The sequence below is a fragment of the Calidris pugnax genome, unplaced genomic scaffold (genome assembly GCF_001431845.1).
Source record: "Calidris pugnax isolate Ruff unplaced genomic scaffold, ASM143184v1 scaffold103, whole genome shotgun sequence".
NCBI lineage: Eukaryota > Metazoa > Chordata > Aves > Charadriiformes > Scolopacidae > Calidris > Calidris pugnax.
Genome location: NW_015090990.1, coordinates 11671823 through 11690869, shown reverse-complemented (window position 1 = coordinate 11690869; position 19047 = coordinate 11671823). Strand labels below are relative to the sequence as shown.

General features: G+C 36.1%; 1 protein-coding gene across 3 annotated transcripts in view; it reads left to right on the top strand.

Moving 5' to 3' along the window:
• The first annotated feature begins 503 nt into the window (after positions 1 to 503).
• The window catches only part of SESTD1 (SEC14 and spectrin domain containing 1), a 53630-nt gene continuing 35086 nt past the window's right edge, over positions 504 to 19047 (top strand). The window contains exons 1-4 of one of the 3 annotated variants that reach the window (XM_014954622.1): positions 504 to 703; positions 1362 to 1464; positions 9640 to 9719; positions 16017 to 16125. In XM_014954622.1, coding sequence (XP_014810108.1) covers positions 9665 to 9719; positions 16017 to 16125 — 164 coding nt within the window. In that variant the 5' untranslated portion in view covers positions 504 to 703; positions 1362 to 1464; positions 9640 to 9664. The remainder of the gene's footprint in view (positions 704 to 1361; positions 1465 to 9639; positions 9720 to 16016; positions 16126 to 19047) is intronic. The other 2 variants (XM_014954619.1, XM_014954621.1) reach the window with 2 other exon arrangements.

Here is a 19047-nt window from a genome sequence, read left to right as displayed (position 1 = left end):
TTTGACATTTTGACTTCACCTGTAACACAGTGTACACTATTTGAGTTTTTGAGTTTTGTTGGTGGATGGAATTTGTTCAGTTGCAAGGTTTCATGCAAGTCTTAAAGCATCTGCTGGGGTTTTATGTTTGATGCTTATCTCTTAATTTTGTGTCTTCTAATACAAATGGGACAATTTATATTTTTTTAAATTTGTTATAATTTGCCTTTTAATTTTTATAGCAGTGATTACCATACTTTGTAGGAATACCTTCTTTTTCTTTTCACAAAAAAACCCACTAGCACTGTTCTATTTTTGATTTTGCCTAAAACTCTGTGTAGATTACCTCTGGCTGAAAGCATACTACAAGGATTCTGGTTCTTGTTACTTCCCCACTGCTTCCGGTGCTGCCTCAGGAGCATTGGCTGCTAATTATAAACAATGTTGATGTCTACCATATGTTTTGGTAGAAAATATGGGATTCCTGCTGTCCAACTCAACTTGAATGCTTAGCTTACAAGTATTTGTGGATATATAATGGAAATGTTGATTCCCCTATCATGTACCTTTGTAATAAACCCTTGTTTTCAGCCTCCAAGGAAATAAAGTTTTAGATTGAGCATTAACATCTAAAAATATGGTCCAATACTCTTTTCATTTAAATTTGCAGAATCTGGGATCTAGAGCTCAAACTTTTATGCCTAACTGTGTTCTGGTGCCAATGGTAAGTAGGATCAATTTCTTCCACAATAAGATCTTTAAAATTTTCATGTAATGTAGTTGGTTGTTACAAAGCTTTGACACTGATGAATACACTGCATAGAACCATAACTTTGCAATTGGTTTTGCACAAACTTACTTAGGGTGTAACTCATGCCTTTTTTAACTTCATTTTTTTCTTGTGACTTTGTAAAATGTTTAAAAAGGTGCTTTAACAAAAGGCTTTTGATACTGAAGTTATGTTACATAACTCATACAGTTTGACTTGGATACTATAAAATTGTGTGGCTTGTGTTTACGGTATCTCACAAAGGGTAGTGTTTGCAAATGAATTAGAGGGTGTTTAAGCATAAGACTGGAGGTACGTGAATTTTAATTTAAAGATGGAGCTGTGGTTTTGGGTGAGAGTAAGGAAAGAAGTTTTAAAAGTATTGAGGTAGATTGTTGCTGCTCCGATGGGGTTGTTAAGCTTCTTCATAGAAGAGAAATGAAAGACTTGAGCACATTGAGTGAGCAGATAGAAAAATGCACTGGCAAAGCTTTTTACTCTTTTGACTAAATGAGTGAGAGAGTTTGAAGTGAGGATAATCCCTATGGTGGACTCTAAGCTCAACAAGGAAGCAAGTGAAAATCAATATGGAGTGTTGTTTTCCTGTTTCTAGGTGAGAAGATGAACTGCTGCATTTTGGACAAGCTGAAGTTTGGAACGCTGGGACATAAAGAAACAATTAAGGAGGAAATAACAATAGTTAAGAGGAGATGAAGGTATGGTTTAGGGCTTTGCAGAAGCAATGATTCAAGGGAGATAGATATAGCAGGCATATGAGAATTCAGAGTCAAGCCAAACTCCTGTGGTGTTGACAGAGTTGCATTTGAGATGTATTCTTGGAGAGATATCATGAAGAATAAATGTTGACTAGACCAAGTAAGGCTGGGGGGAAAAAAGTGTTGGAAGAACTAGATAAATGGATTTGATGTTAACTTGATGTTTTGGTCACTAAATGGTATGTATGGCTGACCTTGAGAAGATAAATGGCCCTTCTTGAGGGAAAGGGTAAGGATGGACATATAATATGTAGATGAAAGATGCCATGGCTTATCTACTTTCAGGTGTAGGTAAAAGCAATGGTTTCTTTCTTGTGAGTATACCCTCAATGTGTGTTGTCCATTTTCTCTCTGCTAGCATAGCATTTGCTAATTCTGTCGTGTTATATTCTAGTTTGGCCCTAGAAAATGGTATCAGTGAAAACGTATGTGTTACATCTGTGCAAGGTTCTTCAGCTAGCAGTTTAGAGACTTTATATTCTGTGAAGCGTGTGACCATTTATTTATTTATGATAGTGGAATGTTACATGTTTTATTTTGAGGGGGTGGGAGAGGTGCTGTGGTTAACTGCAGGTGGTTGCTGTGGCCCATTTAGTTTGTGGTTTGCAGCTGAAATGTTCAGAATTTTTAATGTGAATAGAAAAACTGAAGGTATCTGTGCAAGTTAAAGATTTATTTCTCTTGTGTATGGTAATTTAAGAGCAGCATAGATAATTTATTATTTTCTGTAGCAATGAATTTGTGTAATTCTGAAATATTTTGGCACTTAAAAATGTGAATGAACAAGGTATTTATGTTCCATATTTCAGTATCTTCTCCTTTCATGTTTAATTATGATAAGCAAGGTTCTCAAATTACATGTTCCTTATGAAGGGATTTTTATTGTTATTGTGTCTTCCTTGTGTGTTGTGCAGTGAAGGGGGAAGGGGAAGCCACCACCATAATTTTCTTTAAAAAAACCAACAAACCACAGAGGAAATTGTTCAGGATGTTTCAAGGCCTGCATGAAATCTTGCTCTTGAGCTGGGAACTTTTTTTGGTTGAATATCAAACCCAAAGTTTTAGAAATCTGTAAACAGTCTTCTTATTAGCCTCTCATTTGTTTTCTTCTCGTCTTGGGTCAGTGTTCTCCACCTAAAAAGGATGACCGATTTTGTGTCTGCTACGCTTATGTCTATAGAACCTGCTGTAATTTTCCTCTCAAGCAATGCCTTCCCTTTTCACGCTCCCCACCACTCCATATGGCTTTTGGTTTAGAAAAGCACTTCTTTTTGCTTCCATTCAGTTGTAGTGTCACTATACTGGACTGAGAAGTGATTCTGAGGGCCTGAGCCGCACGCACTTGTAACCAGTGCCAAGTATGTGTATTGTTATGAGGTTGTAGATTGTTTTCTTATATAAACGTTATAGAAGGCACAAGAAGTTCTAATCTTGCACCCCAGAGGAAAGTTATTTTTCATTTGCTCCAGACTGCCAACAGTTGCATTCATCAGTGCAGCTGTTTGTCTTTTGACTTGGCCTGGAATTGTCCAGTCTCTTTCTTCTCGCTGTCTTCGTTAGTTTCATGAAGTACTGAAGGCATAAGAGCTCTTTGTGATTTTTTCATCATGAACTGGTTTTGGACAGTTTCTTAAAGAACCGGTGATAGGTTACTCATCTCCCCCAGCTCATTCTTGCAAGCTTTTATGACTTGTTTGGTTTTTTCTTTTAGTAGAGGCAGCTAGAAGAGGAGTATGTAATTTTATTCTACTATTCACTGATTTAATTTTTTTTTTTTCCCCCAACACGTGACTCAGACTGTTTCTGTCTTCTGGCATAATTTGTTTCTGTGATTTCTGTCTTATTTTCACATTGTCTCTGACTAAGTAAAGTTAAGAGCCAGACCTGAAATAATTTGGTTTTTTTAGGGATTTTAGGGAAGTGTGCTGAGGAAGAGAAAACGTCTGTGCTATGCTTTGAACATAACATTTCAATTGCCCTATTGCTATATAGAAAATGATGGAAGAAGCAACCTCCCAGATTGCATTTTGCATGTTCTGTGGTCACTTGATGCTGTGAAATGTGTTGGAACTATACCAGATGACTGCAACTTCTGCTATTTTGGCTGCCTGTTGCAAGAGGAGGTATAAGATAGATCATAGTCTTCTGTTGCCTGTGGCATCCTGCAAGGGCAAGCTATAGGGTTCTGCAGGAAAGTAAACATGGGTTCTCTCTCTCAGTAAATGTGGCAGAAAAGGAAATGTAGGGATGCATCCAAAACCTGTGACTTATTTTCTCTACTATTGTAGATAAAAGAAGCCTGAAAACTGCTGTAATTTAACATATACCATATGTATTTGGCTTGGCCTGAGGCTGGAAAGGGTAGAAAACTCTAGCAAGCTATCATTTTATATGCCATGTGTTGTAGCATCATTACAAGCTTCTGCATGTGTTTCTTTGGGTTGGAGCAAGACTGCTTTCTGTGAGCACGGCCTTTGAATCCAAATAAGTGCTATTCTTTGAGAGAGTGCTATTTACTGCACGGTATCCTGTGCTTGTCCTCCTTGTATGAAAACACTGAGGTGTCGTTACTGTGTTTCACAGCTGTACATGCAGATGTTACTGTGCGTCCTTAGTTAATTGTTTCTGTGCTTGATACTCTCTTTTCTTTCCCTCTGTTGCTTGCTCTAAGTCTGAGGAAAAGCTTCACTGTTCTGTGAAATGAATAGTTGACTGAGATCAAAGTTAAAACTTACAGCTTACGAGCTCAACGTATTTTTCTTCTCGGATGGCATAACCTCTCTTACTCACGTGTTCTCCATTTGCTGGTTCACTATTCATTATATTGCTCATCACTCCTTTTTGCTGCTCATCTTTTATTTCACTTTCCACAGAGCATTGAAGGGGGCTAAAAGGGCGGGAAATGAATATGGAATATGGGTTAAATAGAGGAAGTAGTTAACAGGCAGCTTCTAAATTGTATTATTAGCTATAGTTAAAAGACAAAGTGTAGAGGTAGGACTTGAACCTCCAGGTGAAAACTGGGCAGAAAAAAGGATGATTTTTTTTTTCAAGCTTAAATTTGGCATGGCTGTGACAGTGCTTTTCGATCATGACCTAGCAAACTGTTAACCCTAGGATTAACTAAAAATAGAGCGTGTTTTAGGTCTGTCCATTCATTTGCTGTAAATTTGCTAAGTTGGAGTACTAACTGTGTATGTTTAATGAAACTGACATTGTATGGTTGCATTTTGCTTTAAAGGTAAACAAACGTATGCAATGATGAAATCAACTGAGATTGTAGTTTTTATTTTTTTAATCCTTTAGTGTGAATTAGCAAGTTATGGAAGATCAGGTATATTTTCTTTGTGTACAACTTGAAAATCAGGCGAAATATAAAACTTCAGTATGCCCTTTTTATGGATAGTTTTTATAGTTAGTCAAAACGCAAATAAAAAGAAGAAAATGGGGAAAAAACAAAAAAACCCCTTGATTTGGTTTTATGTAAATATGTGGAGTTACCTTTTCTTATGCTCTAATGGGCTCTAATGCTAAAAAATGATATATTGAAGAGTAAAAGCATGTAAGTACCCAGGCTGATGATCATGTCAGTTTTGTTGATATTTTGAAACTGTCCAGCTGAGTAACCCGGTTCCATGTGCTCTTTAATTGAAGACAGCATTAACTAAATGCTTACAGCCGCTTTCTACTTTTTGGGCAGGATCGGGGGGCTTCTCAAATTACCCTGGGGTATCAGCCCTGGAGACACCTATGTGTTTTCTCTGCTTTTGTGCCACTTAGCTGTGGGAAAGATGGCATCCTTTAATACAGCTTTAAGGGAAGGTAAAATAATAATCTACATAGATAATTTTGATATTCAGCTTTCCATGTTTTGCACATGGCTTTTAATTCTGTGTGGGACAGATGAACTTTTTTTTTAAGCTGTTCTGGGGGAAATGTGGGGTAATGCTTTGTGGGTTGAAGTTAACATCTGAAAAAACTTTTATGCTGGCTTCAGTGAACGTAGCTGTTAATTTGGAAGGTCTGCAATTCAGAAGTTGATTTTGCAAGACCTTCATCTAACGTGATCGAGTCTTTTATTTCTTTTTGTTTCTTTTTCTTTTTGCAATACTTCAGAATGTCTGTTGTTGTTTATGCCATTGTTTGTGCCTGGACTTGCAAGCTGCTACGGTTTTGAATGTAGCTGCCCATCTGCTTCTTGGTTATTTATAGGCAGATCTGTGGAGTTCCTTCTAATCTCTCAAGTCTTCAAAACATTAATGAATTAAACATCACGATACTCTTGTAAAAGGGAGTTAGATGGAGGGACTGAATGAAGACTAAAAGGGATAAATGACTTGCTGAAAGCCATATGTATATTTCATAGCAGAGCAAGGAATAAAAAACAGATTTTATTTTTTTTTCCTAACTTTTAGTCCTGTGTTTAACAGGCCAGCAATGCTGTCTTGCTTGATACATGATGAGGGAATGAAGAAAGTAGATGTGTACTGAATGAGTAAACATGTTTATATTAATTCTCATTGAGCCTGAATTCATTTTGATTGTTAATGTTTTGACCAGTGGTTCCCCCTGGGTTTCTTAGAAAGAAAGCACCTGTTACTTGCAGGGCATCTTCTCTCTAACAGCTTCAGTGTATCTTGCTTCCAGTCATCTAGTCAATGGGAGTCTGTCAACTTCTCCCTCTGCCCTTTCTCTTTTAATTGACTTTTAAAATAGTTTTAAGTAGTGTTTGAACATTAGTTTTTAATTATTTTTTTTATTAGATGAGACTAAAGATGTGTAGCAGAAAATGCAGGTGATATTCTTCATTCATCAGAAATTTTGCACTTTTATGCTGAATTGCACATAGTTCTTACTTTGTATGGGTTCTGTGGCTATTTAGGATTTTTTTTTTTTTTTAAACTTCTAGATTTTTAAACTCTGAGTAAAACAACGTAACTTACAGTTAGGCTCTAGGTTCTGGAAAGAGCCTAGAAATGATATGGTATGTAGCCTACTGAGTTTTGATTTGATTTCACATTGGAGTGCAGCCTGAAATACTGTTTACGTTTTTATCTATTCTGTAACTTTTTTTTTTTACTATTTGTTTATTGTCTCCCCAGCACCCTAATCCTCTCCCTAATGTATCCTTATTTCATTTAAGTTTGTATTTAAGAGAATTTTATCCACAAGCAGTATTATTTTCTGCTTGGTGGGGAGAGGTTGTTAAGAGTTTTCTATTTCACTGGAATACCTTTCAAATATTTAGGTTTTAAATACAAATATTATGTGAATTTAGTCTTGCCACTTTTCTGTGGAAATCCTCAAGAGAATGAATACATTGTTGGAGATTAACATTGTTGTGTTGATTTAAAAACCTGAAAGCCCAGGTCATTCTAAACAAGTTCAGTGGGATTCTTCGATATGGTTCTTTTATTTAACATTTTTCCTGTAGACACAAGTTTTGCAATTTGGCATATGGTATTTTAATTGGCAAAGTAGATTGCAGGTGGGCATGCAGCACTCCAGATTATTTCTGAAATTCATCAAACATGTAACCTCTTTAACTTGTTTCATATATGCAAAATTTGAGCACATAAAATTTATGTCTTTTGTTTTGGAATTAATGAAATGTAGCTTCTTGAAGTATTTAATTTTCCTAAAGTGAAATCTGTTCTGTTCAGTGCACTTGTCTTTCTGTAGCTTTTTTCTATTTAATGAGTTAGAATGTCCTTTTTTTTTGTGTTGAAGAATAGATACTGAATGTGTTTCTTTCAGCAAAACAGTAGTAGGACATTGAGCAGGACATCATTCTTTCCTCATTCTAAATTGAGAGCTTGATGGCTAATTTCAGAGCCAATCATTTCTTCTTCCTCCAAACAAGTTAAAACGGCTTTAAATTTTATTTGTAGGTCTAAATATACTTATAACTGCTTTTTAGCATTGTACCTTTTTAAAAACACCTTTGAAACTCCCAGTGGAAAGTAGATGCCAGCTCTCTTGATACTGTTTCACTTTCCAATATTAAACAAAGACATTTAGTTTAGCTCATCCTGAGATTCTCTGGAGTGTTAAAGATAGAGAAGGATGATAAACCTTATTTTTAAACCTGAAGATTTTTTTTTTGTATGTTCTGATAACCTGCTCTGGTGAGAGTTTTATTCTAGATGGAGCACATCAAAGCTCTCACGGAAGAGCTAATTGAAAGCTTCAGGAGTTTTGGAACAAAGGCTAGGTGTTTGAAACGGTCGGCAAATTGTTCTGATTCACCTCCCTCCACTCTGAATGAACAGAATGCTTCCTTTGGTTCCAGGAAATACTGAACAAAAGAACTATTTTGATCCATGGACGGTGCCACTACTGTGGCAGAAAGCCAGGCAGTGCTTTCATATTAAATAAATAGGTCCTTTCACAACAGCAAAGAAACATGCTTCCTAGAGTCAATAAGTTGATGCAAACTTTTGTTCACATCTGAAAGTATGAAGATAATGAAGTGTGTGTGTAGGTTTGGGCTTTCTTCATTGATTATAATAAAGAGCCAGTTGTAATAATTTTGAAATATAACTGGGGGAGGAAAGGGGAAAAATCATTACCAGGTACCTGTTAACATATATTAAGAAAAAAGAATACTAACAAAGTTAAATGGCTTATGCAGGGTGGTTTGAGTGTGGCGTTTGAGACAAAAATGACTCCCTGAGTCATTCTTGAGTTTTGTGTTTTATGTAACAACCTACAAATTTTTCTTTGAAGCATACAGGAAGCTTCAATAGGATGCTAATTTGAGTAATTGTTTAAAGTGCAAGCTGTCTTGCGACTCAGTTTCCTAAAAGAACTGAAATTTGTTTGTTTCCTTCTGTAATATGGGAAATGTGTACTTCATATAACTGACAAAAATGACACTTAAATATGGAGATTTAGCAATAAGGGATGGGAGTGAACATTGTAAAGCTTTTACACATTGAAACAGCGAGGGACAATAAAAAGTTGTTGAGATGTTATTTCTGTTTCATATTAAAAATAATCGTTCTGCCTTTTTTTTTTGTTTGTAATGAAGTTCATTGTTTTAACAAGAGAATAAATACCTATTTTGTTTTATCTCGGACTCTCTATCTGGAGATCTCCCTCTATATTTGGAGTTCTCCCTTTTTTGTTCCTTTTTTTTTTTTCTCCTAGATCATTTATAGTTTTGATTCAGCTGACTTTCTCCTCCCTTCCCAAGGAAATAAAGTTTTATTTGTGTGCATGAATGCTGAAGTATCCAGATGGAGAGCTCCAGGTTGTAGTCTGAAGCCCCGTGGCCGGAATTTAAGAAAAAAAAAAAACTTAATCTGGTTTTTATTTTGACTGGATACTGGTAGATATCTTGATTTGCATATTTCTAGGCAGAATTATGGATTGATTTGTGCAAGTATAAACTCAGACTTCTAAGCAGGTGCCAGTTGCTACTTTGTGTAGGCTGGAAGAGAAGGTTGCAGTTCAAGCATCTTGTTGATTTGTCAATGAACTTCAGAAGCTTAATCACAGTGAATTGCAGTTCATAATGCAATAAAAGTGAGATTGAGGGTAAGAAGAGATCTGAACCAACAGGAGCAGAAGCATTTACAGCTATGGATTAGACATACTTATTCTGGCTGTTGGATGTTTTTCTTTATTGAAGGCCTACCAATGGCAGGGTAATGGCAGTGTCCTGACATAAATGCAGCATAACTTATTTAAATAATTATTATACTCCTAGTAATGTGAGACAGACTATACAGAAGTGCCATTTTATTTACACTTATTTTACATATGAATGACTGAGCAAACAGATGATCTAACTGTAAAATAATTGTAGTTTAATAGGGTTGGGAGATAGGACTTTTATAAAATTGTTTCAGTGCCCCAGTTGAGATTCTTCTTTGACTTTTTTTTTTTCTTTTTAAAATGAGAGGGAAGAAATCTTTAATTAAAGATTTACATGGGAAAATGCATCTGATTTTTTTTTTTTTTTTAAAGTTCTTACAATACTATGAGTTCTGGTTAAAGTGTTCTGTGCTTCCTTCAGAAGCGTAAAAAAGTGTTTTGGCCAGTGCTCATTCTAGTGAAATATTGTAATTGGTTTTCCATGCTTGACAACTTTAACTTCTTCTGTTTCAGAGCTGTGAAAATTACCTGAAGTAGAATGGAAGCTTCAGTAATATTACCTATTCTGAAGAAAAAATTGGCTTTTCTTTCAGGTACGGTTTCTGTTTTTCTCAATTGGTTCTTCCATGCACAATTTGGATGGGATTTTTAGGTTGGTTATTTGTATTTGCTGGATATATTTGACAGAAATATATTGTTGGTTAGCACTTCATCATGTTTCAAAAGGATCTCTGAAACTTTTAATCTAGCACCCAAGCTATTGCTCTTGGCACTTAGCACTTGTTTTCGCTGTAGCTTGTAACTCACCCCACAAAGTTGATGCCATGAAGTTTCAGTCCATACATAAAAGAATGAAGATTTATCAGATATCCAAGAATAATCCTTTCTTTTTTTGTGTGTGTGTGGCTCTAGAAAAGCAGAGTGAATATTTTCGGGATGTTATTTTGAAAATTTTTCCTTCCTTTTCAGTCCTGTCTTTTCTCCAACATAGAAACAAATGAAAGCAGAATTAGTCATGCATTGCAACATCTTGATTATTGCAAAGTAGTTAATTCAGGCAAGGCTGGAATTATTATTACATTAATTTAAAATGTCTTGAATTTTGTGTTGAAGGTAACTTTCTGTCCTCCCCATGCCAGATAGAAACGAAGGGAATACTGAAAGTGATGATTGACATTCTCTTGCTGATTGCACTGCTGTTGTACATGTGTTAGTTCTTTGTGTTTGATTGTCTACTCTAGGGTAGGTAGATAACTTGCAGAACACTTCTCAACTTCAAAAATTGACAAGTGTTGCCATAAATAAATATTCGTCTGCTTAATTTATTTTTAGCTAGTCTAGTTTAGCCTGCTGCAGTCACTTGAGAAATTAAACCTGTTCCTCTGTTAATAGAATTTCATAGTATCATAGAGTCGTTAGAGTTGGAAGGGACCTTAAAGATCATCTAGTTCCAACCCCCCTGCCGTGGCCAGGGACTCCCTCCCCCCTAGACCAGGTTGGTCAAAGCCCCATCCAGTCTGGCCTTGAACACTTCCAGGGATAGGACATCCACAACCGTCTGGGTAACCTGTTCCACCCTCACAGTAAAGAATTTCTTTCTGATACCTGATCTAAATCTTCCCTCTTCCAATTTAAAACTGTTATCCCTTGTTCTGTCACTGCACTGCCTGACCAGGAGTCCCCTTTCAGCTTTTCTGTAGGCTTCCTTCAGATATTAGAAGGCTGCTATAAGGTCTCCCTGTAGCCTCGAACCTGATCTTCTCCTACTGTGGGCAGTTCTTCATTCTCAGAGCCCCTGTTTTTGTACCTTCAATGCCTTACATTAAAGCCTGGGACAGTGGGCAATTCATTCTGTAGTAATAGCAGATGCATAATATGTCTGTTGTCCAGCATTATACCACAGAGGGAAGCTCTCATTAACTAGAGTGCATTTTCAGTTTGTGATTAAAGCTGCCTGATCCATCTCAAAATATAGATGTTCTTAGTGGAAAGGAGTTTATTGAGTGGCAGTTAAAATGCTAGGAACCTTTTTGAACCTATTTGTTTGTAAGTAAGTTTGACCTTTTTTGAATTGTGTGGTATTAATGGGTGCTTTAATTTAATGAATGGTAAAGATTCAAGCAGCAGTTCTTTTAAGTGTTCTTCAATGTAAGTAAAGGTACCCGACAGAAATCAGTTTAAAGCAGTTTTAGTCCATATACTTTCATAAATGAAAATATATTAATGATTCAAAACAAATAATTGGAGAAATCATATTTTAGGGAAATGTTCTCTGGTGTTTGTATGTTGAAGTCTCTTGTCATTTTTGAGTTAAATTGGTACAAATACCATTCTTTCTCTGGAAGGAAGACAGAGTGGTTTCTAGTGGAGCAGTGTCTCCTCAGATTTGGAATCCATGGCTGTTTAGCTTTCATGTTGGTGGGTCACCAAATAGCAGGGGGAAAAAAGGCAAGCTATTGACTCACCAAAAAACCTGAACAACTACTTCAGTGCAAAATGAATTAAAAAATTCTGAGTTACACTTCTGAGTTACAACATACATCAAGTTAATTTTCCCTGATTTTGTCAGATTTAATTCTAAGCCTAAGGACTCAGTCTGACTGTAGTGCTTTTTTGTAAGAGAAGGTGGTGTTTGCTATGCCTAAAATCACAATGTGATTGGGTTTATCTCACTAAACATTGTGTTCTGAAGGTGGTGTAAATATTTATACAACTTTTAATTTTTAGAAAGAATTTACAAATAATACAACCAATATCAAAGAACAACTTTACTGTTTGATAATTCTTATTTTTTAGTGTGCTAGTATTGGGAAGTGTTAGACTACATCCATGATAGCTGTCACTTCATAACTGTATCTTAATGTAATATTTCTTTAAAGCCCCATTCAGGTTTTCTCAGTGTTTCCTTTAAAATACAGTTTTGAGTTAAAATTATTCTTAGATGGATAAAGATATAATAGTTATCTTTTACATAAATGACTGGCCATCATTTTTCACAGAGGAAAAGAATCAGTGATAACTCCCACTTTGTTCTTTTTCTGTGCTATGGCAGGTTGACAGAACATTTACCTGATCTGTATATACTTAAGTGCAAGAAATCTGCACAAAAATCACAGTGCAGGCAGAATACAGATGTTTGAATCTTCATGTAGTAGTGTTTGCAAGCTGGGGGGAAAGCCCTTCAGTTATTATACAAGATGACTTGTCATGAAACTGTATAATGTAGATAATTATTGCCGTCTATTTGTGAAATGTCAAGAGATTATAGTTTTTGAGCTTAGTTTGTGGGTGTTTTTTTTTTTTTAAATCAGTTCAGGAAATGCTGTTTAAATTCAGGTGTCTAGTGTGTATCTAGTATCTTGTATAAATGGGCTTCAAGTGTCAATTTTAAATTTTCATTAGTTAAAGGCTGTTCAGCGTTTGTCTTTCAAGTCTGTAAACAAAACATGAACTACTATCAATAGTTAACTGCTGTTGTTGGGGCTGGTGTTTGTCTCATGAATCCAGAAGTAACTTTGAACAGAACAAGCCCCTTCCAGTTATGAATCAGCTATGGCAAGAATAACTTGCTATAAATACAAGAAGAAAATGTGCTTTTCTGCAAACCCTTCCTTCCCCAGCCATGTATGTATTCCTTAAAATGAACAACTTCAATGCTCTACTCATGAGTTCATGGGTAGGGGAGGAGAGGGAGTGTCAGATACAGTTCTTACAAATATATTATCCAATAGAATCCTGAGCTACTGCCCTGGCTCATGGAGTTTTGGACCCTGGAAGATTCAAGCTGGTCCTTCTACTGTTTCCTGTAACCTCTTCTGTTCTTACTTTTCCTATCACAGGATTGTTCAGTCTGATCACCAAATTCTGTCCAGTCTGTATTTTTAATTTTTTGTTATTATGGCAGTGTTTTCTTGCTTCTCTACTTCAGTAATTTTTCATAGTTCCTCCATTTTACGACGTGTAACCCATTTTAGAACTTGCCTATCGCAAATTTAATTTTATGACTTTTTTTCTATATTCATAAACTGCTACTCTCCCTTCTCTGAGGATCTCCTTAAGGAAAGACCAAATGATGCCTAACCAGTTAAAGAAAGGGTTCTTTATTCATTTTAATGTTGTGTTCTTGTTGAGAGGTGGTAACTGACAAGCTACCATTGAATCAATATGGCTTCTGAATTATTATTTTACATACCAAACTTACAATTATTTTTTTTATTTGTTGGATCTAATGTGCTTTCACTAAGCAGTGTAGCAAGTGGAAAAAAATTCTCTTTTCACTCCAAGTGTACAGATGAGAACAAATGTCCAGCTCTTAAAGCATCAAGATATTTTTCTTTCTTTTTTCTTCCTCTTCCCCACTCCAATTCTCATGCTGTCTGCCATTCAGAAACAGAGAAGAATGGACAGTCTGTAAATAACTGTTACTTTAAACTGATTCCTGTTTGTCCTTTCTTGTATAGCTCCACTCTTTAATTCTTCTGTTTAGAAATAAAGTAATTAAAAAGTGCATTGCTGTTTTCCAGCAATAGTTGTCCCCCAAACAAGAGAAAGAGAGGGAAGCACGACTATTGCAATAGACTACATAAAGCAGTAGCTCCTTTATGAAGATGTGAAAAATGTGCAGGTATCAGTGGATCCTTAATATTCTTTGGGGAGTTTGCAGAGCTTTGGAAACAAGGAAGAAAAACCTATGCAATTAAGATTCCAGTGTATTTTGTGAAAACAAACTGGTTTTTTTCACTATCTTGCCTGAATCTCTAATGATTGAGGGGAATTCTTACCAAATTATACCAATGTATGTGTATGTATCTGCAAACATTACTGTGCTGTGCTCATGCGCTTTGTCTTACTTCTCCAGAGCTGTTGATATTTTGTAAGAAGTTATTCTTACTGATTAGATAGAACTACAGTTCCAACAATATTTAGTAAATTTATGAAGCAAAAGCATGATTTAATGGCTTTAACCATGTGAATAATGTGTGAGAATAAAGGTGTTCTTTCTCAGATTACGGAAATTTACTTTGCTTCTTTTTCACTCCAAGTAAAGCTGAGATTATCATTATCTTTACAGAGCTTTTCTAAAATATGGAGAAAATTGTTTATTAACTGCCTCCTACATGTGCTTAAATGGCTCTGTGGTATTTTTGTTTTTATAAGGTAGCTAATATATTAAAACTTTTTCTAAAAAATAATATTGAATAAAATGGAAAAGGCTTTCAGCTACTCCTGATTGTGGAATGCTTTAAAACTGGTTTAGTGTAGAGATGGATATTAGCTTAAACTCAAGAATTAAAAAAAAAAACACCCACCCCCAAAAGGACTGACCACTTGGGAAGATCACAAGAATGCAGTTAGCTTATGCAGGGATGAAACAACCTGCTCTAGGTGGACCTCTTTTGGCAGGGGGTTGGACTAGATGATTTCCGGAGGTCCCTTACAACTCGATGTGATTCTGTGGAGTTGTCATTTAATAAGCTATGAACTCAAGCACTATATCTTTCTGGAGTATGTTTTGATTCATTAATGTTCTTCACTTCATCCCCATTTCTCTTCTCATATTTCCCCTCCTGTGCCTCCCACCAAAAAAACCACCAAGTTATTTGATTGAGTTTTGAAATTGGGATTTATTTTCTTTTTGCTGGTTACAGACATTAAAAGAGCCAAGGGCAAAGAGGAAATAAAAGTAGATGAGGTGGCTTGCTCAAAATTGCAAATATATGAACTAGATGACTTGGTCCAAATATGTCACAGCCACCTTTGTCCCTTTTACTTAATCCTCTGATGAGTTAACAGTCATTTAGGGGCAAATACTTTGATCTCAAGGCCTTCTGCCTTCTGAATATCACCAGTGATGCTGTATCGCCCTCTACATGGAGATGTGGTGATAACAGAAGTCAGCTGCACACCTGATTTCCATCACTGTACAGCATTTGATGATTGACCCTTTCAGGGAGTTGTGTCAGTTTTTATTTTTCATTTTTCACATCTGCTTGTATTCATTGGATTTGGCTTCAGTTCCAGCTTAAGCTATGAGTAAGAACCTACTCCAAATCTATTTTGGTTACTGCTTCTTACCTGTTTGACTCAAGTCAATCTTTTATAACAAACTGTACCTTTCCAGAGACTTTGTTGAGAGTATGTGCAGTCAAAACAACCCAAATTCCAGTTTTAGAACAGTCTACTAAAATGCAGCACATCAGCATCACCTAACACTTGATCTTAAAGGATCTCTTAATGGATGTATAAATGTGAGGCCAGCTCTTTCAGTATTTTATTTGCTGATATTGTTTGTGTAACTTTTACCAGGAGGGTTTGAAAACATATGAAGATTAAAGCAACTCATTGGAAATATTTATCAGAGTTGTGAGATGACTGCTATGTGTTTGTAAGTAGGTCTAGAAATTTTATGTGTATGATGAATGAACTACCAATTTAGAGTATGTGCCATGGGCAGCCTGTGTGGTGCAAGAACCTTCTTTGCGTAGTCGATGTTTCTGTGAGGTACTGTATTCTGGCTAGAGCCACTGGGAACATGCTCACCTTGGGAGTCTACCAGGTTTCTCACAGGCTGGTAGTGTAGGAGGTCCAGAAGATGCTTTTTAACAGTGTAATCTGGATATGCAAAAATAATGCCTCTGGAAAGCTTGATTTGTGTTGTTTATGTTGAAAGCACTAGAGGGAAGACCGACAACTACACATGTGGGTCTGTGCTCTGAAGCCTTGGTGATGCCTTAAATATCAGTGTGGTGAATGAATCCTCACAACTGAGAGGTGTCAGTTGTGATTTGCACAGCAAATTTAAAGATTACTTTTGTGACGTAACTGTGAAGTATTTATTTTACCTTAAAGCCATCATATTACCCTTCTAATGACTTTTTCCCCCAAAATAGGAGGGAAGGACAGAAGAAGTGGCCTCATTCTGACAATTCCATTATGCCTTGAACAGACGAGTATGGACGAGCTGAGTGTCACACTTGACTACCTACTGAGTATCCCAAGGTGATTTCAAAGGCGTTCTGTACAGGGTTGCCTTTTTTCCAGTGGTGGAAGGAATCTTTTTATTGGTTTTTCTTTTAATTTGCCTTTCAATGCCAAATGAATTTTACATAAATGTTTGTTTAAAATGGGATGCTGTCTGACTGAATTAGAAATATACATCCCACTAAACTAAGGGATATGTACTAAGGCTTACATATGTCCTTTATTCTAGATATCTGGCTTTGGGATTTTTTGTCTTTTGTATTTCTTCACTCCTTTCTTGTGATATCTTTGTAATTTCTTTTTAATGACAATGCACTTAAATTATTATGTAAATTAATGAGCCATTCTAATGAAACTTCTAAGCTTGCAAAGGTAACATTGCCCAAAGTAAAAAAACAAACTTCCTTTTCTCTTTGCTGATTTTTGTAGCGCTTAAGTGTGCACTGAGTTTGAAAACATACGAAGTCTTACTGAAGTTAGTGAGCAACTCAAATGTTTGAAATAAAGATACTGCTTAAATGTGCTGAATGACAAATTGAGCATCCTGACATCCAGAACTTGCTGTAAAATCATTGTTGATTAAGTTCTGTGCATGTAACACTGCAAGCATGTAGTGACAGCTCTTGGTTCTGCCTTAGTTAACTGCATTTTTTTTTCTTAAGATCCAGAGATCGATCTGTATCAGAGCTTTGTTTTGTTCTCTTGTGCCACTGATATAAAAAGGAAAGAAGCCTCTCAGAGAAATGCTTGCTTTTGTATCCCTTTAAATTTGTCTTCTGGAAAGAGAGGAACAATGCCATAACTAAAGATTGTTTAGTGTATTTTGCTTATTACAATCTATAAATGTTTTTAAAACAATTAAATGAACCAATTGGGTTTTTTGAGTTAAGATGGTTTAAAAGAATTCTGACTGGGTAGAGAGAAGCAAAGAATAAACTCAGGTTGCTTACAAGTAAAACATCAACAGGTATGTGGAGTATATTGCACAACATTTTAGTTGTGGAAGTTCTAGGGTTTTTCAGACAGCTTGTTGTCTCTTGTAAAGTGATGAAAATCCCAAATGTTCATCCACACAAGTCATCTTATTGACTTAAGGACGTGGCCATATTTATGCAACAGATGCAGGCATTGTTGTTCTAGTAGGCATTAATTGTTCTGCAGTCTCTTCCTGATGTATGTATTTACATATATTAGTGTAAAAATAACTATCTGAAAATTCAAAGTACTCTGTGTACTCCATACAAACTGGGAAATTTGTTGAACGCAAAGTTCAGTGTTCCCACATCTAAGTTATGTTTGTCAGTTGTGGAAAAAATGACCTCTCTTTTATGGTGGCAGTATGGAAAAATCGTTGTAATTTGTGTTTGCATGGGTTTTTTTAGTGGGAAATGCAAACTCTTTGGGCTAAGTGCTTGCCTTTTTTCTTCTGGAAAGACTTTCTGAAGAGTGTGTGGAAAAAAGGAGGGGTGTGGGGAGGGATCTTTTCCCTAACCCAGACAGAGATCCAAGAAACATTAACGTTACTTTTTTCTCCAAGTTCTATGTGTAAGGTAACCTAATATGTTTAACTTTTAATTCGGTTGTGTGTGTCAAATGTTGTAACTATATCTGCTTTGAAATATGCATTCTAATGTTGATGGATAGCTGTGGCCAAAATTTAAGAGGCGTAACTGTTTATAGTGTCTTGGGTAAAATTTCTTTGGGGGTGTGTGTCGAGCTTTCCTAAAACTTGAGAAAACTTATTCCTAGTGTTTAAGTCCACTGTTAAAACTTTCTTTGGTGCTATTTAAAATTCTTGGATTCTGAAGAGGCTTCTTCAGAATCCAAGAAAAAAAAAAACCCACAATGTTATGCTCTTGTCTGTACATACTCAAGTTTGCTTCCTTTGTTGCATTCTCTTTATTGTGGGTCAAATCACCAAGCGTGGGGTTTTTTATTTCTATTTTAACTTTCATACGAACACTTATGTTTGTGTTGGCTGAAGTGATTAGCTCACTTTTGAATTTGCTTGTTTCTGTGTGTGTTTTGGTTTTTTTAATAGGTTTAGTAGTAGAGAAGAGCAGATGCTCATACTGCTAGTTTCCAGTGAACCCAAGGAACCCATGTCTCAAGATGCCGTAGTAACACTATTCATCTTGTTCTTAAAAGTAGTGGTAGTGTGACTTTTGAGTTAATTCTGATTAAACATTGCATGCATAAAGCCTGAATGTTCAGAGTGCTTCCAGAAAAATCATGTATGTGATCCCAGAAGTTCACTAAAACCAAAAGGAAGTATGGATTGGCAGCCAACTTTGCAATTATTTTTCCTAAATAGACTAGTAAGTTGTCTTCCCCCCCTTTTTTTTAAAATCCCAAGATACATTTGTCTTTTATATGTACCTGACGAAGCTCAGCCTAAACATGAAATAAATAATAGTTAAATTTATTGGAATGAAACATAATGCTTACTTTTACGTGCAAGTTGCCTTTTTTTTTTTTTTTTGTTGTAAGCTAAGGAGATCACAGACATGGCTTTGTTTTGCAATTGCAGATTTGGGTGCTAAAGGTTACATAATGCTTTTCTACCTCATGTAAATGCCATGTTTTTTAGTTACTTATAACTTTACTCAATCTGAGACGTATCTAATGTGGTTAAACAATGGTGAAATTGTAGGCTCGCTTCCATGTCCTCTTCTGGCTGCTGCTGTGCTGGCTGTGAGAAGGTAATGCTTCCCAGCTGTTGGTGGTGTACAGAGGTTGCTGCCTCCATTAAGCACTGCCCAGCTATTGTTGTGAGCGCTTTGTTGCCAGCTTCAGTTAGAAATGAGTTGCAGAGCTCTTTGTGGGAATGAACAGAGAGTGAAGAAAGCTTTCACTATTTCCTCTCATTTGGTACTTGAGCAGAAGTACCTTTGAATTTTTGGCTTTGCAGCTAGCTCTTTTCAGCAGGTTGTTGTTTGT